Genomic DNA, 23,659 nt, shown 5'->3' with positions numbered 1-23,659 from the left:
ATATATATATATATATATGAAATACAGCAAGTCAGAAAAGGAAAGCCGATCACTTCCTCCCCTTACCACCATACTGAAGCCCCTATTCCCGCCTGTGAACAGCTTAGGTTTGCCTACAGCCAGATAGATTAGCAATAGATGCCTTGGGTGGCACTCTCCAGGGGGGCTGCCTAATCAGGCAAAGGCCCAGCAGCGGCCACTTAATCAGAGAGCTGCTTGCTGGAGGAGAAGACAGGGCCGGGTCCCAGTGAGATGTGTTGCGGCAGCAGAGTTGAAGGAGAAGCAGTGTATTTGTTTATTTTTATAAATTTTAGGGCTGCAGCTAACAATTATTTTCATAATCAGTCAGCCGATTATTAACTTCGATTGATCGAATAATCGGATAGGATAAAAAAAAATAATAGGGTCATTTATTGAAAATAAAATACACAAATGCAGCTTTACAGACATAAAATTTACTTCAAATAAAATGGTATGCACATTGTTTGCAATCGCACTGCACTGGAACGCAGGGCATTGCAGCACTGGGCATTCCAGTGCGGGCGATCACACTGCGGACGGAAGATGCATTTGGGATCCATTGAATTAATGGCACCGCAACGCACCTCCTGCAGCAACATTTGTCAGGCCGAAACTGAAATTTATTTTCCCACCATATACTGTATATATATTCTTTTTAAAAATAAATAAATAAATGTATGTATTATATTAGACATTTTAATTAGTTTCATGGATTTAAAAGAATGTGAATTGTAAAACTGCAAGCCAATATATTTAAAACAACACACCCCAAAAAAAAATTTCTATTTTTAATTTTAGTTTAACTTTATTTTTTTGTTTGTATTTAATTTTTATTTATGAAATTTTTTTAAAAAGTAAAATTTTTTTAGTCTTTTTTAAATTTTATTTAAACTTTATCTTTTTAAACGTTTTTTTTTTTACTTTATTGCTGGGAGCAATAGCCAGCCTGCTATTGGATATTTAAAATTGCAATAGCCAACTAACCTAAAAGCAACTAATCGATGATGAGAATCGTTGCCAACGATTCTCATCATCGATTATAATCGGTTTAATCAATTAGATGTTGCAGCTCTAATCAATTTGCAAAATGCAAAGTGAGTTAACAGAAGAAAAATCTAAGTGAAATCAATATTTGGTGCGACTACCCTTTGGTTTCAAACCAGCATCAATTCTTACACTTGCACAAAGTCTGGGATTTTGTAGGATTAGAGTCAGGTGTATGATTAACCAATTTTAACAAGCAGGTGCCAATGATCATCAATTTCATAGGTAGGTTGAAACACAGTCATTAACTGAAACAGTTGTGTAGGAGGCTTAAAACTGGATGAGGAACAGCCAAACTCTGCTACTAAGGTGAGGTTGTAGAAGACCGTTTCATGTCACAGGTCATACACCATGGCAAGAATGAGCACAGCAACAAAACACAAGGTAGTTATGCTACATCAGCAAGGTATCTCACATGCAAAGATTTCAAAGCAGACTGGGGTTTGAAGATGTGCTGTTCAAGCTCTTTTTATGTTCAATAAGTTTTTATTAAGATAGATTTTACACAGAAAGTACAGTACAGTCAGGGTAAGCACACAACACGAACATACAAAGTGTGCGGCATAAAGGCAAACTTAATACTTAGGTTCTAATACGTCACGTACAGTATATACTCCCAGGAAGTGAGTAACAGGACACAGAACAAGAGAGAGAAAAAACAGAGAGAAAGAGTAGGGATAGAAAAGGGGGAGAAAGCCATGTGTAAAGAGGTTATGCAATACAATGCTATTAATTGAGTAGAATTTGAAGGTCAGTTTAAGGTTTCCAATAGGACCAGGCATCATAAAATCTCTCCGTGGACCCATCTCGAAATGACACAATCCTTTCGTGCTGGCAGCTGTTCAAGCTCTTTTAAAGAAGCACAAAAAACTGGCAATGTTGAGGACAATAGATGCAGTGATCAGCCAAGGAAACGTAATGCAACAGATGAATGACACATCATGCTGTAATACACCCCCCAGGGGTTAACAAGGTCCTTGGACCGCAGCTGTGGATTTGGCTTTAGAACGGGTATCAGATCGCAGCTCTACCTCCGACGCCCAAGATTTTGATAAGGCTTGGAGAGAGCTGCTTCACATCACGCCCCGTTAAGCACATATGAGCCTGCGCTTCACCGGTATGGTAGGTCTTTAGGGCGAAGCAGGTGGTTAGGTTATGGGTCAGTCTAGCAACTAGCTTGAGGCCACAGATATATGATGTTCACGTATAGCAAGGCAGACAGATTAGGTAGGCGTATAGCTATGATGCAGTGTAACTGATTACCAAGCATGCAGGTGATTAGGCATATGGCTATGCGATAGGTTATCTCGCAGTACAGCAGACAGTAAGTTAGGCATATAGTTATGCTATAGGTTAAGTTGCAGTAAAGCAGACAATTCTGTAGGCATATGGCTATGCAATAGGTTAGGTTGCAGTACAGCAGACAGTTGAGTAGGCATATAGTTATGCTATAGGTTAGGTTGCAGTACAGCTGACAATTGGTTTAGGCATATGGCGATGCGATAAGTTAAGTTGCAGTACAGCAGACAGTTGAGTAGGCATATAGTTATGCTATAGGTTAGGTTGCAGTACAGCTGACAATTGATTTAGGCATATGGCTATGCAATAGGTTAGGTTGCAGTACAGCAGACAGTTCAGTATGAGTCTAGGAAGTGCTGTGGATCTCCCTACCATAGCCTTATGGCTATGGTAGCAATACTTGCTGTTTGAGGCTCTGCACAGTGTGGAGGGATCTCAGCAACTTCTTCTTCCGTAGTGGGTTCCTGGAGTAGCAGGGCTGTTGGTTTGATCAGCATCCTGCTGCAATAATAGTGGGACGCCGATCAAACGGCGGACCGCGGCTTTATGCCCACTACTCGAGTGAGTGGGCAGAGTCTGGCGGCGCGCCTGCGCAATGCCACCGACGGACCCCGTACGTGAGTGGGAGGAGTCTCGCGATGCGCCTGCGCAGTTGCGCGTACGGCTCGTCGTCCTGGCTGAGGGGCGATACGAGTATCACACATGCTTACTTCCGTTCGGCATTGGAAGATGTCCAGCAGTGCCATCAGCAACGAACTGGCGGAAACCAGTGGGACCTAAGTACACCCATCTACTGTCTAGCGAAGTCTGTAGTCTTCATGGAAGAATTGCGGCCAAAAAGCCATACCTGCGACATAGAAACAAGGCTAAGTGACTCAACTATACACAAAACATAGGAACTGGGGTGCAGAAAAACAGCAGCAGGTGCTCTGAACTAAAATATATATAAAATTCACCTTGTACCAATAATCTCTTATCTGCTGTGAGCACTCAAAGAATGTGTAATAAATTACTCTCTGCGAATAATAGTGCCGCATTCCCTAAACATTTAAACACTCTACAATAGTGCAACAGTTATAGTGATAAACAGCAATAATCATACACTTTCTCATTGTGCAAAACAAAATCAATTACAATCTTTCACTATTGAATGTCCCAAAAAAATTTTAAAACCTCAATCTCTGCAAAGCAAACCACTTGAGTCCATGTCAAAACAACAAGGTGCTAATCGGTGCCGTTCAGCAGTCAGAAGTTTCCACCATCTTTTATATGTACAGCTCTCAAGAACACAATGGTAACAGATATCCCCTTCACCACTCCTTATGTGAATTCACCCTCCAAAAATACCTCCTACCTTTTTGATCAAACCTCATAAGCAAGGTCTCACCACAGCAGGTTCCTCTTTGCCCTCCGGCTGGCGAGTATTGTGCCTCCAAGCGCCAAATGCTGCTCCAATCAAGCTCTTATTGCTCCTTGTGTATCCATGCAGAAGGTAAAGGACATATCATAGCGCACTCCGAATACATAAAACAATTTTTTTAATTAAAATATACTCACAATTAAGCACAGGCAATTGAAAATGTCTCGATATAGTGTCCAGCAAAAATCCAAATCCAGAGGGATCCCTTTGGATGTGGATTTTTGCTGGACACTATATCGAGACTATATCCATCATGCCATACCATTATGAAGGTGTGCGATTGGCCCAGAATTTATTCTGCAGCAGGACAATGACCCCAAACATACAGCCAATGTAATTAGGAACTTTCTTCAGCGTAAAGAAGAACAAGGAGTCCTGGAAGTGATGGTTTGGCCCCCACAGAGCCCTGATCTCGACATCATCACGTCGGTCTGGGATTACATGAAGAGACAGAAGGATTTTAAGGCAGCCGACATCCACAGAAGAACTCTGGTTAGTTCTCAAAGATGTTTGGAAAAACCTACTTGCTGAGTTCCTTCAAAAACTGTGTGCAAGTGTACCTAGAAGAATTGATGCTGTTTTTAAGGCAAAGGGTGGTCACACCAAATATTGTTTTGATTTGGATTTCTCTTCTGTTCATTTACTTTCCATTTTGTTAATTGATAAGATAAACTATTTAACACTTTTTATTTCTGAAAGCATTCTTACTTTACAGCATTTTTTTACACCTGCCTAAAACTTTTGCACTGTACTGTATAATCCCACCAGGAACGCCCATACTGTATTTGACCTATGACTGCATTTTAATAAAAGCCAACCACAAGCTAAGAACATCCCAGTTGTCACAGTCCCCAGCCCATTTCTAGCTTTCCACCAATTGTGAGTGCAAAAGGCTTGTGAAAGCTGTAGATCTGGCAGTATACATCACAGTGATGGTTGCTCTTATTGCTCCTTGTGTATCCATGCAGAAGGTAAAGGACATATCATAGCGCACTCCGAATACATAAAACAATTTTTTTAATTAAAATATACTCACAATTAAGCACAGGCAATTGAAAATGTCTCGATATAGTGTCCAGCAAAAATCCAAATCCAGAGGGATCCCTTTGGATGTGGATTTTTGCTGGACACTATATCGAGACTATATCCATCATGCCATACCATTATGAAGGTGTGCGATTGGCCCAGAATTTATTCTGCAGCAGGACAATGACCCCAAACATACAGCCAATGTAATTAGGAACTTTCTTCAGCGTAAAGAAGAACAAGGAGTCCTGGAAGTGATGGTTTGGCCCCCACAGAGCCCTGATCTCGACATCATCACGTCGGTCTGGGATTACATGAAGAGACAGAAGGATTTTAAGGCAGCCGACATCCACAGAAGAACTCTGGTTAGTTCTCAAAGATGTTTGGAAAAACCTACTTGCTGAGTTCCTTCAAAAACTGTGTGCAAGTGTACCTAGAAGAATTGATGCTGTTTTTAAGGCAAAGGGTGGTCACACCAAATATTGTTTTGATTTGGATTTCTCTTCTGTTCATTTACTTTCCATTTTGTTAATTGATAAGATAAACTATTTAACACTTTTTATTTCTGAAAGCATTCTTACTTTACAGCATTTTTTTACACCTGCCTAAAACTTTTGCACTGTACTGTATAATCCCACCAGGAACGCCCATACTGTATTTGACCTATGACTGCATTTTAATAAAAGCCAACCACAAGCTAAGAACATCCCAGTTGTCACAGTCCCCAGCCCATTTCTAGCTTTCCACCAATTGTGAGTGCAAAAGGCTTGTGAAAGCTGTAGATCTGGCAGTATACATCACAGTGATGGTACGAGAGCTGCCCAGGTCCCCAGGACAGCGTTTAACTGGCAGCTAGTATGCACACGGGTGGTTGGCCTTCAGCTCAGTGGTTCTTAATGTACCTCGTCACCTTTTTTAGTAATTCACTAATTGGCTGAGGTATTTAACCAGGGAGTGCATTTTTTCCACCTTAACTGCTTTTCTTCTCCTTAGAAGTCAATATGCATGTAATAATAATGTAATAGAATAATGTAATAAAATAATGTATAGTAATGCAAAGCACTTTCTGTTGTATACTTTATGTACACATGTGTGTGGGTTATATCTAAATGTGTGATATTTGCAGAAAGAGGGACATAGGAATATTTCAGAGTTGAGATATATGAATGACACTTGCCTGAGCATCACCTATTAGAACAGTGATCAGTTGAGCTATATTCTCACAGTGAATCCTGTTTTTTCCGCTGTTAAAATTTAAGTCTGTGGAATGTTTCTTTTGTCTGCGTACTGTGTGGGTGCTAGCAGTTCTGTATATCAGCTATTTATTGAGCAAGCACGGCACTGTCACATAGAATTCTCTGGAGCCAAAATTGGTGCTGAACAATTCAACCTAATCCTATAGTATTGGGTATGGCCAGCTTGAATGCTTTCAGTACAGGTCACATAAGTTCAAGTAGCAAAATGCAAATGTTTTCTGGCTTTGTTTCCTTGTTTGCTTTGCTTTTTTACATGGTTTTGCTTTTTCAGTTTCTACAAAAGCATGGGAATGATGCAGCTAAAGCAATATATGAGGCATATGTTCCTGTGTACTTCTACCGACCCACGCATCTAGACTGCCAGTAAGCAGACTGATCCTGTCTCTTTATGAATGTCTTACCTTCTCTCAATCAGAACATCACCAGCCTCCTATTTTTTTAATCATATCCTTCTATCTTACTAGATTTTTCTGTGCATCCAGTAATCTCTGGTTTTCCTGTTATCATCTCTGTAAGCTCATACTACATTTTTTTCATGTTGTTCTCATATGTTATCTTCACAAGAGTTCCTTGTTTACAGTGTTCTGCGAGAGCAGTGGATACGGGCTAAATATGAACGTAAAGAATTTACGAAAAAGGAAAGTTCAGATGGCCTTCATAATGGTAAGAAGGAGTGTGTGTTTGTGTTTTTTACTTAAAAATAATAAAGTTTAATATAGTTTCAAAGAACACTATCTATTACCTCTGGTGTGATAATAAAAATATTTTGAGCAAAATCTGAGTATATGTTTCAGAAACGCCATTACTATTGTGTATGTCATAGGGTCATTTTATTTTACCTACGGTATATTTCCGTCTTTCTGTGTTATTCAGTTGTATAGCATCAACACATTTCACAGCAATTTACAATAAAATTGTGGACAGGCAGATTGAAACAATGGGGTGGACAAAAGTCTATCCATCTTGAATCTCATATAAATTCTCAACTGATTACCATGAGAATCACCTGATGAAAAGATGCAGTCCATCCACTGTCCCTATCTCCTTCCCTCTTTTCTCTGAGAAAAATTAATGCTTGCTAATAGTAAATTGCCTTTATTTTTAACAAAGGCAAATTGATATGCAAGTGATTATGTAAAATGTAGTCCTCTAGTGTCAAGAAGCAAAGCCTGGGTTTGCAAATAGGGGATGTAAACTATATGCAGTAAATATAAAAAATAAATATGGAGAAGGAATACTTTTATTTAGAGCAAAGTAACAGGTCCCCCCACCCCCATTTCCAGCAGCATATGTGCACCTTGCCTTCACTTCCTCACTGTCCCATTTAGTTTTGGGAGATGAATTAAATATCCAGTACTTCCAGATATGGAGGAGCATATTACATACTACACATACTGAGCCACGGAGTGCTTTCACAATAAGAGTCCTTTGCCCTGTGTGAGCTATGACTCTGGTAATTTGTAGCTTACCCGGGACTTTCCTTCTCAACTAAGAACTAAATGGAGTGGCAGGGGAGTGAAAGTTAGATAAGTATATGCATCTGCGGAAGTCTGGATTAAAGTCAACATGTTACTTTGCCCTGCTTGGGCACATGACAAGGTTAATTTAGAGGGATCCCAATCTTCTTCACCAGTCCCTCAATTGACGTACTGTGACCTGCCCTCCTAAGCTCCCCCCAATCTTCTCAAATAAAATACACCAGACTTGTATGGAGTTCAAAGGTCACAGCAGCCATGCATTTTTCTTTAATTAAATATCAACTTAAATACAAAATTAAATACAAAAATAAACCAAGTTAAACAGTTTACCACTGGTTTCCGCCCCATAAACCTGTATCTGCAGCTTCAGATGACTACTAATGGGCCCCCAGCCGCAACACCAAACTATTTGACCACCACTTAAAGGACACCACACCTATGATGGGTCCCCAACCGTTCTCAATAAACCACGGCATCCCTACCACCTTCACGGACCCCAAACCGCCAATACCACTGTGACGAGCCAAACACCGGAACCTATACAGAAAAACAAAGGAGACATGCAAAACAAAATTGAAAAAACAAAAATATAAAAAAGGGGCGGGCGGGAAAACCTCCTGGCCAAAAATTCTTCTTCTAGGAACTTCCTGCACACACCCAGGATTCAACCCTTGGAAGTCCCACCCTTTTCCAACTATCCTCCAATCCAGTCCTCATTCCATAATCTTTTTTCTTCACAAGTTAACCACTCGTATACCTGTCTCCCCTTTTCCCCCTGTCGTGCTGTCCCTCCGCACAATTCCCTTTTATTCCTTGTGCTCCATGCCTTTCTGCATGTTTTCACTTTAAAATGAGCCTGTCGAAAATAGCGTAGGTCACCTTCACGGTATATGCAAATCCTTTTTTCCCCCTTATTGACCAGTAGGGAGGTTCAGGAGGTGGGAGTAGTCACATACAAATTTTATATGAGATCAAGATATGAATATGAATTCAGCTGCATGTAGTTCTGAATCTATGCAAATACATTTCCTCTCATCTATTCATCTTGGAGGCTCATCTGATGGTTGTTCACAGGTTGCTCATCCTGATAATTCATCATAGGCCCCCTTGACTGCTCCATCTATACTTCTCTGCCCTGCTACTTCACATGTGACATGGCAAGCTTGCACATACATTTTTTATCCCCTCAGGCATGTCATCATACATAAGTGCTCCAGCACACAATTGTGGTCAGTCATGTCTGGAATCCCAGATTTCTAAACGATTCTCTGTTAGTGGCCTGGTATGTCCTGACTTTGCAAAAACTCCCCCTGCCTGACCATTGCTGCTGCTGTGTCCCTACCCAATGTTATTTTGGGTGTTGGTTTAAATTTAGCATGTTGAATAGACCTTTTATAATCCACTGGTTTGCCTTGACTACTCACTCACTCACTCACTCATCTTTATAAGCTTGGCTTTGACTGTATTAGGTACTGCTTGATCTCTCTGGTTCTTACCTTAACCTGTGTTGACTGGCCTTGCCTAGCCCTGTTGTCTTTAACCACCTCCAGTCCATTGGCTGTTTCTGAACAACTGGACGGGAGCCTTATAGGAGTGGAGGGTGTCTTTAGATTTCCTTCCCCTCCCCCCACTTGTGTGTGGCGCCCAGTGCGCACACGAGTGGGGAAACTGTCAGAAATGTAAACAGCCTGTAAACGGGCTGTTTACATTCAAGCAATCGGACGTCTCTAGATACGCCTGATCGCTTGTATTAGGTGCGCGTGTGCGCCCCCGCCGCCGCTGCCGTTCCAGTGCGGCTGGGACCGCCTCTGTCACAGGAGATCAAAGATAGGTCAGTAGATGATCTCTTCTCCGGTCCCTGAATGCAGGAAGTGATGTATATGACATAATTTCCACATTCAGTGTCACTCTCCGGCAACAGATCTCTGCTTCATCAGCTTCTCTGGGGGTCCCTAGGTGACATTAGGGGTCTTGGAGACCCCTGATGTCTCCATAAAGAGGACCTGTTATGAGAGTCTGTACCTGAGAGGAGGAAATCACTGGGAGGTGTTCGGCATCAGGTGCTTCCTCTACCTGGTTCGAATTGGAGGAACAGCACATACAGACCCTGGTGGGTCTCTGCTAAAGGTGAGGTGCATTCCAGAAGATTTATCTGTTGATGGTCACAGGAGACTGAGTCTATTCTACATCCAATGTTTTATCTTCTATTTACTTAATGGACTATTGAAGATTAAGGATCATGGACTTTTTTTAACCATTTTTATTTTTATTTTCACTGTAGTGCATGTTATACATATGCGTTTTTCTAGTTGTTTTTCTTTGCACATTGTATGAGATTGATTCACAGTTAATATTTAGTGCACTTCATTTTTCTATTATGGATATTTTGTAGTAATTACAGTTACACTAAGGTGCATGTTATATACATGCGTTTCTTCATTTTTTACACATGGTATCACATTACTTTAAGGTCAATATCTACTATATCTGACACTTTTGCGGTTTCATTCTTACAGCTCGGCTTTTACCATTAATTTCATATGATAACACTAAACTGATATGCGGTAAAAGCTTTTAAAGCGTCGCCTAAGGCCAATGTTGGGTGTGGTCATTTTCTGTGATTTCACAGGCGCATGCAATTTTAAGGCATGACATGTTTGGTGTCTATTTACCTGACTTGACCCCCATCTTTTATATTTTACCAAAAAATTGGGGTGATAATAAATGTTTCATAACATTTCATAGGGAAACTGTTTTTCCCCCCACAATTTAGGGTAATTTTTTGTTATATAGTATATAGTAAAAGCCAAAAACCCCAGTGGTGATTAAATACCACCAAAAGAAAGCTCTATCTTTCCCCAAAAAATAGTATAAAATTTGTTTCAGTACAGAGGTGCATGACTGAATAAACGTCAGTCAAAGTACTGCAGTGCTGAATACTGATAAATGGCCTGGCCAGGAAGGGGGTTTAACACCCTGGTCTTTGAGTGGTTAACAATCGATTTGATGCCCCAGCATGCAGGAACCTTGGGGCACCAGAGTATGAAGCAAACAATTAAATCTTACCAAATGGTGGCTCCAAAGGGTGAAGATCGTTGCAACCATGGTCATCTTAACAGTGCTGAACACTTCTGATCATCTGATTGTTCTGGCATGTCATCTGCTTATATAATTTTTGTTCATTATATACTCAGTTTGAAACACCCAGGTTTGTGACACATAGGGTCACCTCAGCATGCAGTGTTTTTTTGGAGTATGGAACATCTAAATGAAGGGATAGTATATTTCCGGTATCATGGTTTGTGTCTCATTTCTTGCAGTGGAATGTTAGCAACATAAAATAGTCTCATAAGCTACCACTAGATGTCAACAAAAATGTTTCCTTGCAGGAGTGAAGGAGGGGACCCTGTTCAAGCGAGGAAGAGATAACGGGCAGTATTTAGCAAGAAGATTTGTCCTGACGTTGATGGATGGCACCTTGAGATACTTCATAAAGGCAGATGTGAGCAGCTTCTAAACACAAGGAATAATTAGTAATGTTTAACGTTCCCCCCCCCCCATTAAAATTCCTACCAGACCTTAAGGGCCTGGTATGACTTTATAAAATGGGGTCCCTCCTAACATTCCTACCAGACCTAAAGGGTCTGTTATTGTTTGGGAGGGGGAAGTGCACGCTTTAAAAAAAGACAAAAATGCATTTTTTTTCTTTAGAAATGTCAGTTTTGCTGCAGCAGGTTCTATACATTGTACAGATGTGCCACTTTACAGGCAGGCTAAGGGGTCCCCCCAGGCACGATATTTAAAGGAATTTTTATTGTTACCCTTTAAGCAATGTTAAAATCACTGCTCCTATAAAAAATTTTTTTTTTTAAAGTTTTTTTTCCAATGATTCCTGTCCCCTAGGGCAGTACCCAGATCCCCATACACTTTTTATGGCCAATAAATTGCATATAAGGCTTCAAAATGGGGACATTTGATTTTCAATGTTCTACCCCATAGACTTGCATTGAGTTCAAGTTCGAATACAAACTTTTCCCATGTTGAAAGTTCGTATTCAGCTCATCACTAGTTATGTACTTCAAAGAATTATTCACTGACTTCTGCATGAAATCATTGCTTATATAATGAAAAACTTCCAGGCTATTGCAGTACATTGTCAACAGCATAGTTTCCGTCAAAAGCCACCCTTTAGTGATGCCAACATTTCTCTCATCATCATGGTCGCTTTTTAACTCTGGCTGACAGATCAGTAATGGCATGCTCTTGTTCTTCTATGGTTACAAATGGAAGAATGAACAAAACTCACAAAGCAGCCATTGCTCATATTCCTTGTCCTGCAGTCACGCTGCCTTATCCCTCTTGTCGGTGCAGGCAAGAAGAGCACGCTGTAACTCGATACTAATTCTCGTAGAAACATTGCCGCACAAATGACTGACATCACAAGCTGGACAATGTTTATTGCCGAATTTAAGACCTGCTGTAAACAAACACAGGCTCCTCCTACTCTAACATGTTTCACCAAATGGCTTATTCATATAGAAGAATGAACGTCATATTAGTTACTGTGCCTGTAGATCTACCCCACTGTTCAAGTAGCCACAAGCAGAATGGTCACTGTCCAGGATAAGTACTGTGAAGTGCTTTGTCATAGTGCTTGGCTTTGTTTGTAGCTTGACCCAGAGGCTGCAAAACCTAAGGTGGATTCACACCATAGTGTATACATACAGTGCTTTTTTTTTTTTGGTGCACCGCACAATAGTGCTGTATCGTGTGGTCAGGTGCATTGTGGCTGGAGGTGCACTTGGGGTGCCATTCAAATGAATGGCAACCCAATGCACCACACGTATTGTAACGCACAAATTGGTTGTGCAATTAACGCACTACTATATTGTGACTCCACCCTTAAAATATTAGATTTCCGTTTGCTTATCTAAAGCTCCAACTTCAGTTTTATACCAGGACTAAAAACTGGATTTGCATAATAGTATCTATATTCCTGGTTACTGTATAAGTCTAAGCACCTGTTAAAAGAAACCTGTATTGAAATCGCTAAGGAGGCGGTCAAAGCTGACCCCCTTCTGAGAATGCTAGTTGACAATTCTGGATTCACCACTTTGAGACGTTGCCCCAGAATAAACATGCAGATCAGAAGGTAAGAGTGACATCAGAATACCTGGTCTGCATAGTCAGAAAGTATTGAAGCCTTTAGATCTGCCTGATTGCCAGGGCATTAACTATTTCAAAAGCAGAGATGAGCAATGGCCACCTCCATGCTTCCCAAGAGGACTTCAAGAGGTTTGATGGGGCAACTCCCACAATGCAGACTGTCAGATGCATAATTAGTGAAACACAACTGAATGGTATTTTTAACGTTTAGGCCCCTTTTACATGGGCTGATCAGGAGAGGATTAAAAGAAGGTGAGGGCCTCACCTTCTTTTAATAGATACATTGTGTAAAATGCCTTAAAGGTACCTACATTCTTCTAACTCTCATCTGTCTTTATTTTTAGGCTAAGGAACCAAAAGCTGTAATTAAAATTGACAGTGTTAATGCCACTTTTCAGCCGGAAAAGATGAAACAGAATCACGGCTTACAGATCACATACATTAAGGATAACAGGACCAGAAATATATTTGTGTACCACAATAACGGACAGGTAAATGACTGGTATTTCACTAAATGTGTGTGATCAATAGAGAGACCCAAGGCTAGGCTAGACTAGGCATGATGAGCAATGTGAATGAGGGCAGTGTGCTTGAAACTACTACAGATTAGTGTTTCCAGCTGTCCCTTATAAACCATTATTGTCAATAAAATAATGTTTTTCCATGTTCCTATTTCCTAGCCCTTCAAAGCCTAGTTGTTGCTCTATGGAGTCTCAGCAGGAATCTTACACGTTTTGGTGATTTTTACAACATAATTTTGGTGTCTGCTTATTAGACATGTAAGCTGCGGGGAAAATTTGATTCGGTTCGAATAAATCGTTATTACGGAATTCGGATCCGAAATTCAATTCGATTCGGGTTTCGGATTCGGACTAAATCCAAATTTACGTTAGTTTCAGAGGAGTTTACGAATATTATTTGCAAGTAAAACTGAAAACCATATACAGATGTTAATACTAAAGCTAAATCTCCTAGACCCGAATGGCATTCGGGATCTGAATTTCCGAATTGCCCAAATGTTTTCCAGACCCGAATGGCATTTAGGTTTCGAATTTCCGAATGCCATTCGGGAGTTCCCAAATGCCATTTGGGAGTTGCCGAATGCCATTCGGGTCTGGGAGCCATATGCCTATCCCAGATAGCAAGGATAACTTGCCACAAACTTGTGGCAGGGTTAAATTGTAATTCTTGTTAACTTGCTGCGCACATTCCTGGCAAGTTGTAGACTTGCAGAACACTTGCAGCACAAGTTCTAGTTGACACTTTTTGAATTTGTAGCAAATTTACTTGGCAAGTCTACAGCAAGAGTCCTGCAGGTCTTAGCAAGAGCTCTACATGGGTACAGCACTTTTGCAAAGCACGTTGATTTGGAGACTTGCCATGCAGACTTGCTGTAATTGTGCAACAAAATTGTGAAGCTTGGCAAGTCTAGCAATAGTTTAGCAAGTAATTTTCAAACTTGCAGCTCAATTGCTTGGTATCTGGGATATTACTAAAGCTGAGGCTCCCAGACCCGAATGGCATTCGGGATCCGAATTTCCGAATTGCATTCGGATCCCGAATGCCATTTGGGTCTAGGAGCCTCAGCTTAAGTATTATATATACTGTATATGGCTCCCATGTTGCTGTAACGAAAATTCGTGTTCAGACCCATTCGGATGCATTAAACCCAAAAAACACATCTGATTGGCCAGAAAAGTCACCTGTACGATCCAGTTTAGTTTTTGAACAAAATTCGGACGGGATCCGAAATTCAGAAACCAAAATTCGGATTCAGACACATTCGGATGCATTGGGATTCGGAAATTCGACCGAATTTTTATTAGTAACTAAACAAAATCGCACATGTCTACTGCTTATGTCATTTATGAAACATTACAGCTACTGTGAGAAAATGTACCTTCAGCTGAGCTCTGTGTAATTCTGCTTCACAGTTTACACATTTGCGCTTTCATACTTTATTTTAGCTAAATATGAAGATTTGCAATAGAGATTGTGTAATATATCTACCACCTCTGCCTAACTACTTAACAACTTTACAGATTAGATATGAGCCACACAAGGTGTGCATTGTCTTCAATGGGTCAGCCAACACGTTGACTTGCATTCTAAAGGAGAAGTAAAGCACAAGTGCTTCATAGCTCTGCACAGCAGGAAGCAGAGCCTGCATATGTAATGAGCAAATAAGACTGCCCTTAAATAAATACAAACTATACATAACAACAAGATTTTTAAATCACTAACAAATGTTAAAAAGTTTGTATCCATCAAAACTATACATTATCTTTAAATGAACCCACTATATCAACTGGAATTATGAGAACTAAAATATATAATTGCTTTTGCAGGAAATTGTTAGCTGGTTTAATGCCATCCGAGCTGTACAGTTTCATTACATGAAAGTAGCATTTCCTATAGCTGCTGACCAAGAGGTAAGTGAGGAAAATAAGGATGGGAAGTATGGAAGGTCAGACCAAAGGTTTTTTTTTTAACAAAGTTTTATTAAGTTTTCAACAGAGAACAGAGTAGAAATCACTGACAATGAAAAATAGTAGATATATATTAAAAATGTACAAACATAATACAAAACTGCTTTCGACAAAATTTCTTTAGCAGATCAAAAACAATATCAGTTTGCACTCCCTTACAGGCGCTTGATGGTTTTCTTCTTACAGTAAAAGGGAGGAAAAGACAGAAAAATATCAAATCTAATCCAAGTCAATAGCTAATATCCCCAAGGTATTTGACAACTTAGCTTTGAGATACCAGTCGCTGTAGCAAAAAGGTTTAACGAGCTGTGTAATTTCAGTAGTAGTAAAGGATTTGACCATAAAATGCCTCCATCTACGGAAAAAGGTCTTAGTCTTAACATCCTTCTTAAACTCTGCATCTAACTTTTTCTTATGCAACAATAGGTTAAGATCTTTGACAATCTCCTGGACCGTCGGAGGGGAGATGTTATTCCATTTGCACGTAATGCATCTGCGTTCTGTGAGAAGACAAATGTGTAGCCAGTCTATTCCTTTATAAGATAATCGACTAGTTCCATCCAGTGATGGAGAAAAATGACTAAACAGACAGAGTCCATGGTCCAGCGGAGGCAACCAGGAAAGAATGTCAGTAACATAAGACAGCAATTGTTTTAAAAAACGGTGAATTAGCGGGCAAGTCCATATGCAATGTTGCAAAGTAGGGCGAGAGTGGCCACATTTAGGGCAAGTAGACATTTTCGATTTATGAGGTGAATCGCCAGTGGGCACAAAATAGGGAACATATGCCTGATGCAGTCATTTAAACTGGGTCTTCCTCCATATTTCTTTGGTAATCACACTATGCACTTTAGTATATCCCAGCTTATCGACCAAGTCCGGGTCACCAAGCTCCTTAGCCCAACCGTTAACATTAGAATTGGTCAAAGGGGGGTGGGGGGGAACAGCATATGGTGTTTGAGATAAATAGTAGAGATCAAATAGGATTTGGATGGAATTAGACTGTCCAAAAAAGATGAAGAAAAGAAAGTAGTAGGATCCCTAGAGATAGACTGCCACATTTTGGTGATCTGCATAGAATGTAAAAAATGATGGGAGGGAATGTGATAACGATGAATTATAGCCTGAAACGCATATGGTTGAAATGTATGGGGACAAAATAGTTGCTTCCACAGTCTCAAACCTATAGAACGCCAGAACCAAAACGTGGCATAATCTATTCCCTGAGGGAACATTGGATTTTGTAGTAAAGAACTATGATTGGAGAGATATGGAGAGACCCCTCCGCACTCACCTCCAAGCTATAATTGGGTCCCTATACAACAGATTTTGTCGAATACCCAGGGGAAGTTTGGAGATCCTGCAGTGGAGAATAGCTTTGATATTCCATGGAGCAATAAACTCAGCCTCTACAGAGGTATTAGAAAAGGTAGATGCATCAGTCAGCCAATCAATCGCATGTCTCAACAGGGAGGCATAATTATAAGCTTACTATTCGGGAGATTGGCTCCCCCCTCACTCTTCGGGAGCCATCTGCAGCTTTTTTTGTGAGAGGGTCCTCTTATCTGATAGGATCTTGGCCATGACATCAAAGGCATGGTAATGTCACGTACCTGGTTGGAGACTGAATGCGTGAGGAGGCCTCCCTTGCACCTCGTGTCCCGAAGACTCTGGAGTTGGGGACAGAGTCCAAGCAGACAGCGAGTGTCACAGGTGCCAGTGGTGATTACACTGTGGAAGCTGGAGTCCAGGTGCTGTGTGAAAAGCAGAGAAGGATCCATAATCAGAGTCAAATGAGCCATGGTCACACCAATCGGGCAGGCAAAGTACAAAAGGAATGAGGCAGAGGCAAAGTCCAGTAAACGATCCAAGGTCAAGGGCAGGCAGCAATCAAGAATGGTCACGATCAATCTGGGTCAGAAGTCAGACAATACAAGGCAGAAGAACACAGGAACACTAGGGAGCTGAAAGACAATCCAGCAATTTGGAGACAGGCAGGCTTGGTTTAAATAGTGTGATCCATTAGAGCACCGCGTCACTTCCTGTGCGCCATTTGGCGCGCTTTTCCCAGCCGTTCCGTGGCGGGCGCACATTTGCGCAAGTGCCTGTTTTCCAATGGCATGAAAAACGGGACCCAGCACTTGCGCAATAACAGATGGTCTCTGACAGGTAAGCTCTATGAGGTGACAGTTTCTTGATCTCTCAGTTTTTAACTGTGGTAACAATCTCACGTCTTCTTGACAAGAACAATGCATGGGTGCAACCGGTTGACCAGAAGGTTAGCTCTACTTGCTATAGGGAGAAAAAATTAACCAACCAATGGTTTTCAGGGACACGTGACTATTTAATAGACCTGATGTACATGTGGTTGGGGGCAGTACAATTAGAGATAATTTGAATACCTTTCTTCTTCTGATATTTCACTTGAAAAAAAAATTGCAGATAAAGGTAGAAACACAATTACCAAACATTAAGATAAAGTCAGCTAGAATACAAATAATTTGTTAACACTTCCAAATTCCCCTGTGCAATCGTTACTGCAATGCACCCAGGTGTGAATAGACTCAGTACTAAATTGGTAAATTCCTTTGGCAGCTAAACCGTTTCCTTACATGTATATTATTTATGTATTACATTTTTTTTATGGCCGGTTCACACCATAAAGTCTACGTTCCAGTGCGTTTGGTTTCTGGAACGCAAGCCGGCTGGCTCCCTGTGTTCAGGGGCGGGAGGGGGCGTGGCGGTGCATTGAAGCCAATGGCACCACTGCCATGCCCCCCGCCCACAGTACGGTCACCCCCACCCGAACGCAGGCAGATTAGTGCTTGAGTTGCGTTCAAGTGCATTAAGCAAAAATAGCGCTTGCAGTATTTTTGCAGAATGCACTGGACCAGAACGCAGGCAGTTATGTGCCTGCGTTTCGGGTGCGGTCAATCGCACTGCGGGGGCGTGGCTGCGGTTCCATTGACTTCAATGCTCCGCCACGCCCCCTCCCGCCCCTGAACACAGGGAGCCGGCTATCTTTCATTACAGTGGGTTCCAGAGGCCAAACGCACTGGAACGCAGAGTTTGTGGTGTGTACCAGCCCTAAATGCATTTAGATTTTTGCCTGGAGGCAATTAAATATTAGGCAGCACATAATTGTTTTGCTACTGTGTAATGGCTTAGTGCCTAGTTTCTGGGTATTAGATATTGGTCAGTTTGCTGATGACTAAGTTGGGATGATTTTCTGCTTACTAATACTGATCAAATGTGGATTTATATTACTGTTCTTTACTAACGTTCTGATCAGAGATACTTTGTTAATCTGAGTTGTGGCTTTAGTGTGTATTTTCTATTTAATGTGCTATGTTTTGTAAGAAATGTAACAAACAATAGCGCACTACAATTGTTCAAACAAGCCAACTGGAGGAGAAGTTTTTTGTAAGCCCTGCTAAGAGCTCCTGATATGTACAGTGGGAGCCACACTTCCTTCCAGACCCTGCTTCATCAGAACATGGTCTATGATAGCCACCAGTTCTGGTGTGGTGCCCCTTCTGCCTACAGTTGAGTTTTAAGGTAATATTCCAGTAGAAAGTGTTATTTTTGTTAGCAATGCTTCAGACATTGTTTACTAGATTACACAAGATCGTTTACAATAATTCTACCCTAGTTATTCAGTTACATAGACTTTTTTTTCTAGGTCTTAAGACGTTTGCCTCAAAACTTCTTAAAAGAAGGCTACATGGAGAAGACAGGACCAAAGGTAACATTAAAAAGGAGAACAATAGAGTGTATAATGACTCAAAGAACTTTAGATCAATTCAAGCTCTGCTGAGAACATCTTCTGGGGCAATCTTTCGGGCTTGTGTCACCACAAAGGATTTCAGCTTCGTAACTGTTTCAGTTAAGATCTTTCCAACAGCGTTGACTGTCCATAGAGTAAGAATCACAGGAACAATCAGTCCAAGGGAAAGTGGAGTAATTGATCCCGGCAATCATGCAGACTTTGTCAGTCATTTTTGTCTAGGACATTAACAAAATGAAAGCAAACCTGTTGTAAAAACTGTAAAGATTAAAAAAAACTCCCGCCCCCCAACCCTGGCCTAGCTGCTCCAAAACCTGCCACCACCTCAGCATGTCACCTGCAATTACCAACAATATCTAATATTTTCAGTAATGCAACCTTCTATGGTATTCCCAACACCCCTAATTAACAGTACTGAGGCTTGGTGACTGACTGCTTTGGGCTGAACACTTCATTATGAGGAGGCAGGGGTTTGTATACAGTTCTCCCTCATACCAAATTTTTGCAGTACTCATTTCTTTATTGTACATTTATGGACACAGGTACACTGGAGATCATAAATAAATTTCCACAGCTATGTTTAGGAGGTCTTGACATTGACACCAAAAAAAGAACCATTAAGCCAGCCCACTGTATAACACCACATCCAACCGTCATGTCTGGTTTTTTGCTAGTGTTCTAGGAGGTTGGATGCTTTCTCTTCAGCTCTACTGAGAAAAACTGTATTATTTTTATTATTTTTTTCTCTTACATTCTTGTTACCCAGTAGATGTTTTTCTCTCCAATCAAGACATTATTAAGCTGTTTGAGCTGGTCTATACACAATGGATCAGCTGCCCTGGCCGCACCAAACCCTGCTGGACCAGAGATTGTGGGGGCTTTCTGGAATTTGATCCTCAGGCACTGGGCTCTGCTTGTAGTGCCCCCTACACACCTAGTGTACTGGTTTGTTAGCTGCTGGGTGTTTTTTTAGGTCCACAGCCATGTCAGAGTCTTTGGTGTGTACCAGTCTCTGAAGACTCACACTGTTAGTAAGCCCATGTACAGGGCGAAGGTATGCTGCTTTACAACAGAGCATTTTCAGTTTAGGGCAGTGGTATAGCCTTTAATGTTTACCCAGTGTCTTGTGTCTCTCTCGGAGACAGAAATTTTAGTATGTTATAGCTGCACTATATGCTCTGTATTTTGCCGCTTTCCGGACATGTTTGCTTTGATCAGCAAAACGCTATCCATCTTTTGGAGCAGCAGTTCAGCCTTCTGGATAACCCTGCCTCTAATATTTTCCTGTGAAATATTTGGAAATAATGATGGCATACTTATAAGTTACTTTCAGATGCTGCACTTCACATTGGTCTACTTTCCAGACCTATGTGTTCTAAGTATAATAGGAGGTACTGCCTCCAATTAACCTAGTCTCTGTTAATTATAATAAAAAAAATAATAATAATAATTTTCCTTGAGAAATAACAAAGGCATCCTTGTATGTTACCTTTGGGACTTGCGCTATACATTGTGCTGTTTTCCAGACCTTTGTGTTCTGAGTCTATTGGAGCACTAGATTGCTCCTATTTTGAAGTACCCAACCTCTGTTAACACCTACATGGTGCAATGGAAATGTATTATTTCTCCTTCGACATTTATATCTGCCATGACATACACCAGTCTTTGTACTGTGCCTGTTAGTAGCAAAGTTCAGCTGCCGACTAAGAGTCGTTCCTGTGTGTCCTAATCGCTGAACACTAACTATATAACTAGATGTCTGTTTATGGTGAACATATTTTCATATGTGACTTTTATTTGCTTGATATTGCTTAGGTACTGATTGGTACACTACAGCCTCCTATCAAAGCCTGGTGTAGTGGATCCTCTTTCTGGATGACAATGTTCCATACAGTTATTATACAGGAACTGCAGGATTTACCTCTTGACCTCTGTCATCAGGCTTAAATAATAAAAATTAATAAAAACCTTCTTGCCTTTTTCCTGAGGTACCATCAGTGACAGAACTACCACCATAGCACCCCACACAGTCGCTATGGGGCCCAGGGCAGAGGGGGCCTGGTCGGAACTGGAGGGAAGGTTGAAATACAGGTGTCCTTAAGTTCGACAGCCATGCTCAGCCGTACAGAACTGCTGCGCTTCTAGTTCTCTGTCACAGCGTAGTGTGGCGTAGTGATCTCCTCTGCCTGAGTTCGGCCTGATGTCCGAGCCAGCAGGCATTGAGGAAAAGGAGGCAGAGACAGCGTGGGAGCGTGTTCTGCAGGTACCCACATATGACCTGTATGCTGGGGTACAGTGGGGAGAACTGGGGGACAGTGGGAACTCAGTTTGGCATGAAGGGTATTATCGATAATCGATAATAACGAATTTCCTAAATGCCCAAATATACAAAAACTCTATTCAGCCATCCAAATTGGCCGCTGGTGTGTTCTGCGCATGCCTGCCGCCATCTTGGAGGCGGAGTGCATGATGTCACATGGCGGTAACGTTACACGCTGAACGAGTGGTGGCCATATCGCACCGGCGCATTCTAACCATGCGTACCACCATCTTGGAGTTTATCTTTGTATACACCAAGATACACTCCAAGGTGGCAGCATGCATGCGCAGAACGCGCTAGTGGCTGGCCCGCTGCTTGTTTTGCAGTTTCAGTGTGCGGTTTCGGATTCGGAGGTTCGTGGCCTCCAAATCCGAAACAGCATAAAAATGTGTTTCCTTTGATGAAACAAATGAAAATGTTTTACGTGTTTAAGTATTGGCCTTGTTAACACAGAGCCTCCTGGAATTCCTTCAGCAGAAACACATGGATTCCAGCAGCAGGAGTGCCAGGTGTCCTGTTCACGTTAATGATTGGGAAACAGTCACCACATTTGTAAGCTACAGTCCGCCTGTAATAGTATGTGATATGATTACATGCAGTTTGGAATAGATGACTGTCTCTGCGCACATCTATCTTGGATTCAGGGACAGTGATCTATTCCATTTATTCAAACCGCATGTGATAGTTGGTGAGTCCTTAATGCCGAAGTCACAGCAAAGAGTATTGCACAAAGACATCGCAATAGTACCCCTTTGACACTAGGCTCTGTATTGTGGCTCTTTCCAGGCTTGTGTATTGGGCCATTTAGCCACAGAGCACTGCAATTTTAGAGCAGCAGTACTACCTCAACTGTAACCTCTTCTCTAACTTTTCCCTCTGTAAGTTTGCCTTTGACTATGGAAAGCTCACCTGCTGTTGGCATTTAAGCGTTCACAAGTTTCAGCATAGTGGTACATAAGCTGGTGCAACTCTGGCTCTGAATGCAAATTTGTGGTACAACTTGGTAAACCACTCACAAATACTCTCGGAAATCAGAGCTGCAACACAGCCTCTTCTATGTTCCTGCCTCTGCTATTTCATTCTGTAACCAACATATGGTTATGATACAGACATTAGGTTTTGACCCCAACGGGCTCTGAACTGTATAAAGTAGTCCCCCACTCTGGGGTATGGCTTACAATTATTACAGCTGCTCCATATTCTAAGCTGTGGATTACCCTTAATCGATCAGTCACTATACCTCACTTTTAACTGAGCTCCATATGGAACTTTTTTTATTGTTTGAGGTATATTTGTATTCTTCTATCTGCAGGGACGCAATTTTAGCCCCCTATGGACTGTGTCTATTAACTGCTGTTCCCATGTTTTGCATGATGGCACAGTCTAACCTAGTCCCTACATTCTCAATCTGTTGAGTTGAATTTAGAGGTTTATATATTTGGTTATAAACCTCCCCTTCTAACTGCCTCAAGTCGATTTTTAAATATTCATGTAATTAATGAACAGCTGTAGGTTATCCCAGTCTTTAGGCTGACATTTTTAGCTGATCCTGTACCTCAATATGCTTTTTCTGCATAGCCAGACAGGCTGCAGCGGTAAAGCTACCTCTCATTTTACATTGGATGCTACAGTTATTTAAACATTTTCACCCCACTTTACTTCTAAGGTAACGGTACATTCTGAGATAACTATGTGCTGACATCATCCACTAGGGGCAGTGTCACACACGCTCACTCCACATTTCTTCCCCTGTTTCTGGCTTTAGGAAATCTCTGACTGCTCACCTGCTGGCACAGCATTGTTGGACTTCTGGTCTATAGCCTGTGATCCTCACCTGCCCCTTGGTTGTAAGTACGATGGGCCTTATTTTCTTTTGATTAGTTGCCCTTAATCCCACTGCTATGACCAGAATGTTTTTCTGGTGCCTCCACAGAAGACTAATTCTAGTATTTTAGATCCTGGGATCCCTATTACTATAAGTTGGTCCTTTTCTCAAGCTTCTACAGCCTACCTGATTCTGACACCCATGCTGGGTCTCCAAGGTCTAATATTTATACTTCTAATTTTTTCGTTGTGTACATTTATGGCATGTTCTGCTAGCAGGCCCTCAGCCCACACCCCCGCTACATCTTTGGCAGAACCTAGTTCTGACTTTGTTGGCTCTTAGGGTATCTGGGCCCCCTCAGCTCTTAGGGTATCTGGGCCCCCTTTTGTTATTTCTGATTCAGAAACCCCTTAGTATACTCCAGCTCAGTTGGTATTTAACTGTGCTATTGATGAATCTCACAGCAGAGGCGTAACTAGAAACCCCAGGGCCCCGGTGCAAGAAACCATTGAGTGCCCCCCCCCCCGC

General features: G+C 41.4%; 1 protein-coding gene across 1 annotated transcript in view; it reads left to right on the top strand.

Annotated features, from left to right (window-relative positions):
* LOC108799495 (arf-GAP with dual PH domain-containing protein 1-like) overlaps window positions 1-23,659 on the top strand; it is a 53,162-nt gene that overhangs the window by 7,831 nt on the left and 21,672 nt on the right. The window contains exons 3-8 of the mRNA XM_018571358.1: window positions 6,338-6,429; window positions 6,647-6,729; window positions 10,934-11,046; window positions 13,055-13,201; window positions 15,059-15,142; window positions 18,882-18,944. Of these exons, the coding sequence (XP_018426860.1) occupies window positions 6,338-6,429; window positions 6,647-6,729; window positions 10,934-11,046; window positions 13,055-13,201; window positions 15,059-15,142; window positions 18,882-18,944 (582 nt within the window). The remainder of the gene's footprint in view (window positions 1-6,337; window positions 6,430-6,646; window positions 6,730-10,933; window positions 11,047-13,054; window positions 13,202-15,058; window positions 15,143-18,881; window positions 18,945-23,659) is intronic.

Source organism: Nanorana parkeri, unplaced genomic scaffold (assembly GCF_000935625.1).
Source record: "Nanorana parkeri isolate BGI_ZX_2015 unplaced genomic scaffold, ASM93562v1 scaffold1742, whole genome shotgun sequence".
In the NCBI taxonomy this organism is placed as follows: Eukaryota; Metazoa; Chordata; class Amphibia; order Anura; family Dicroglossidae; genus Nanorana; species Nanorana parkeri.
The sequence above is the reverse complement of the archived record's forward strand: the minus strand, read 5'-3'. Positions and strand labels throughout refer to the sequence as shown.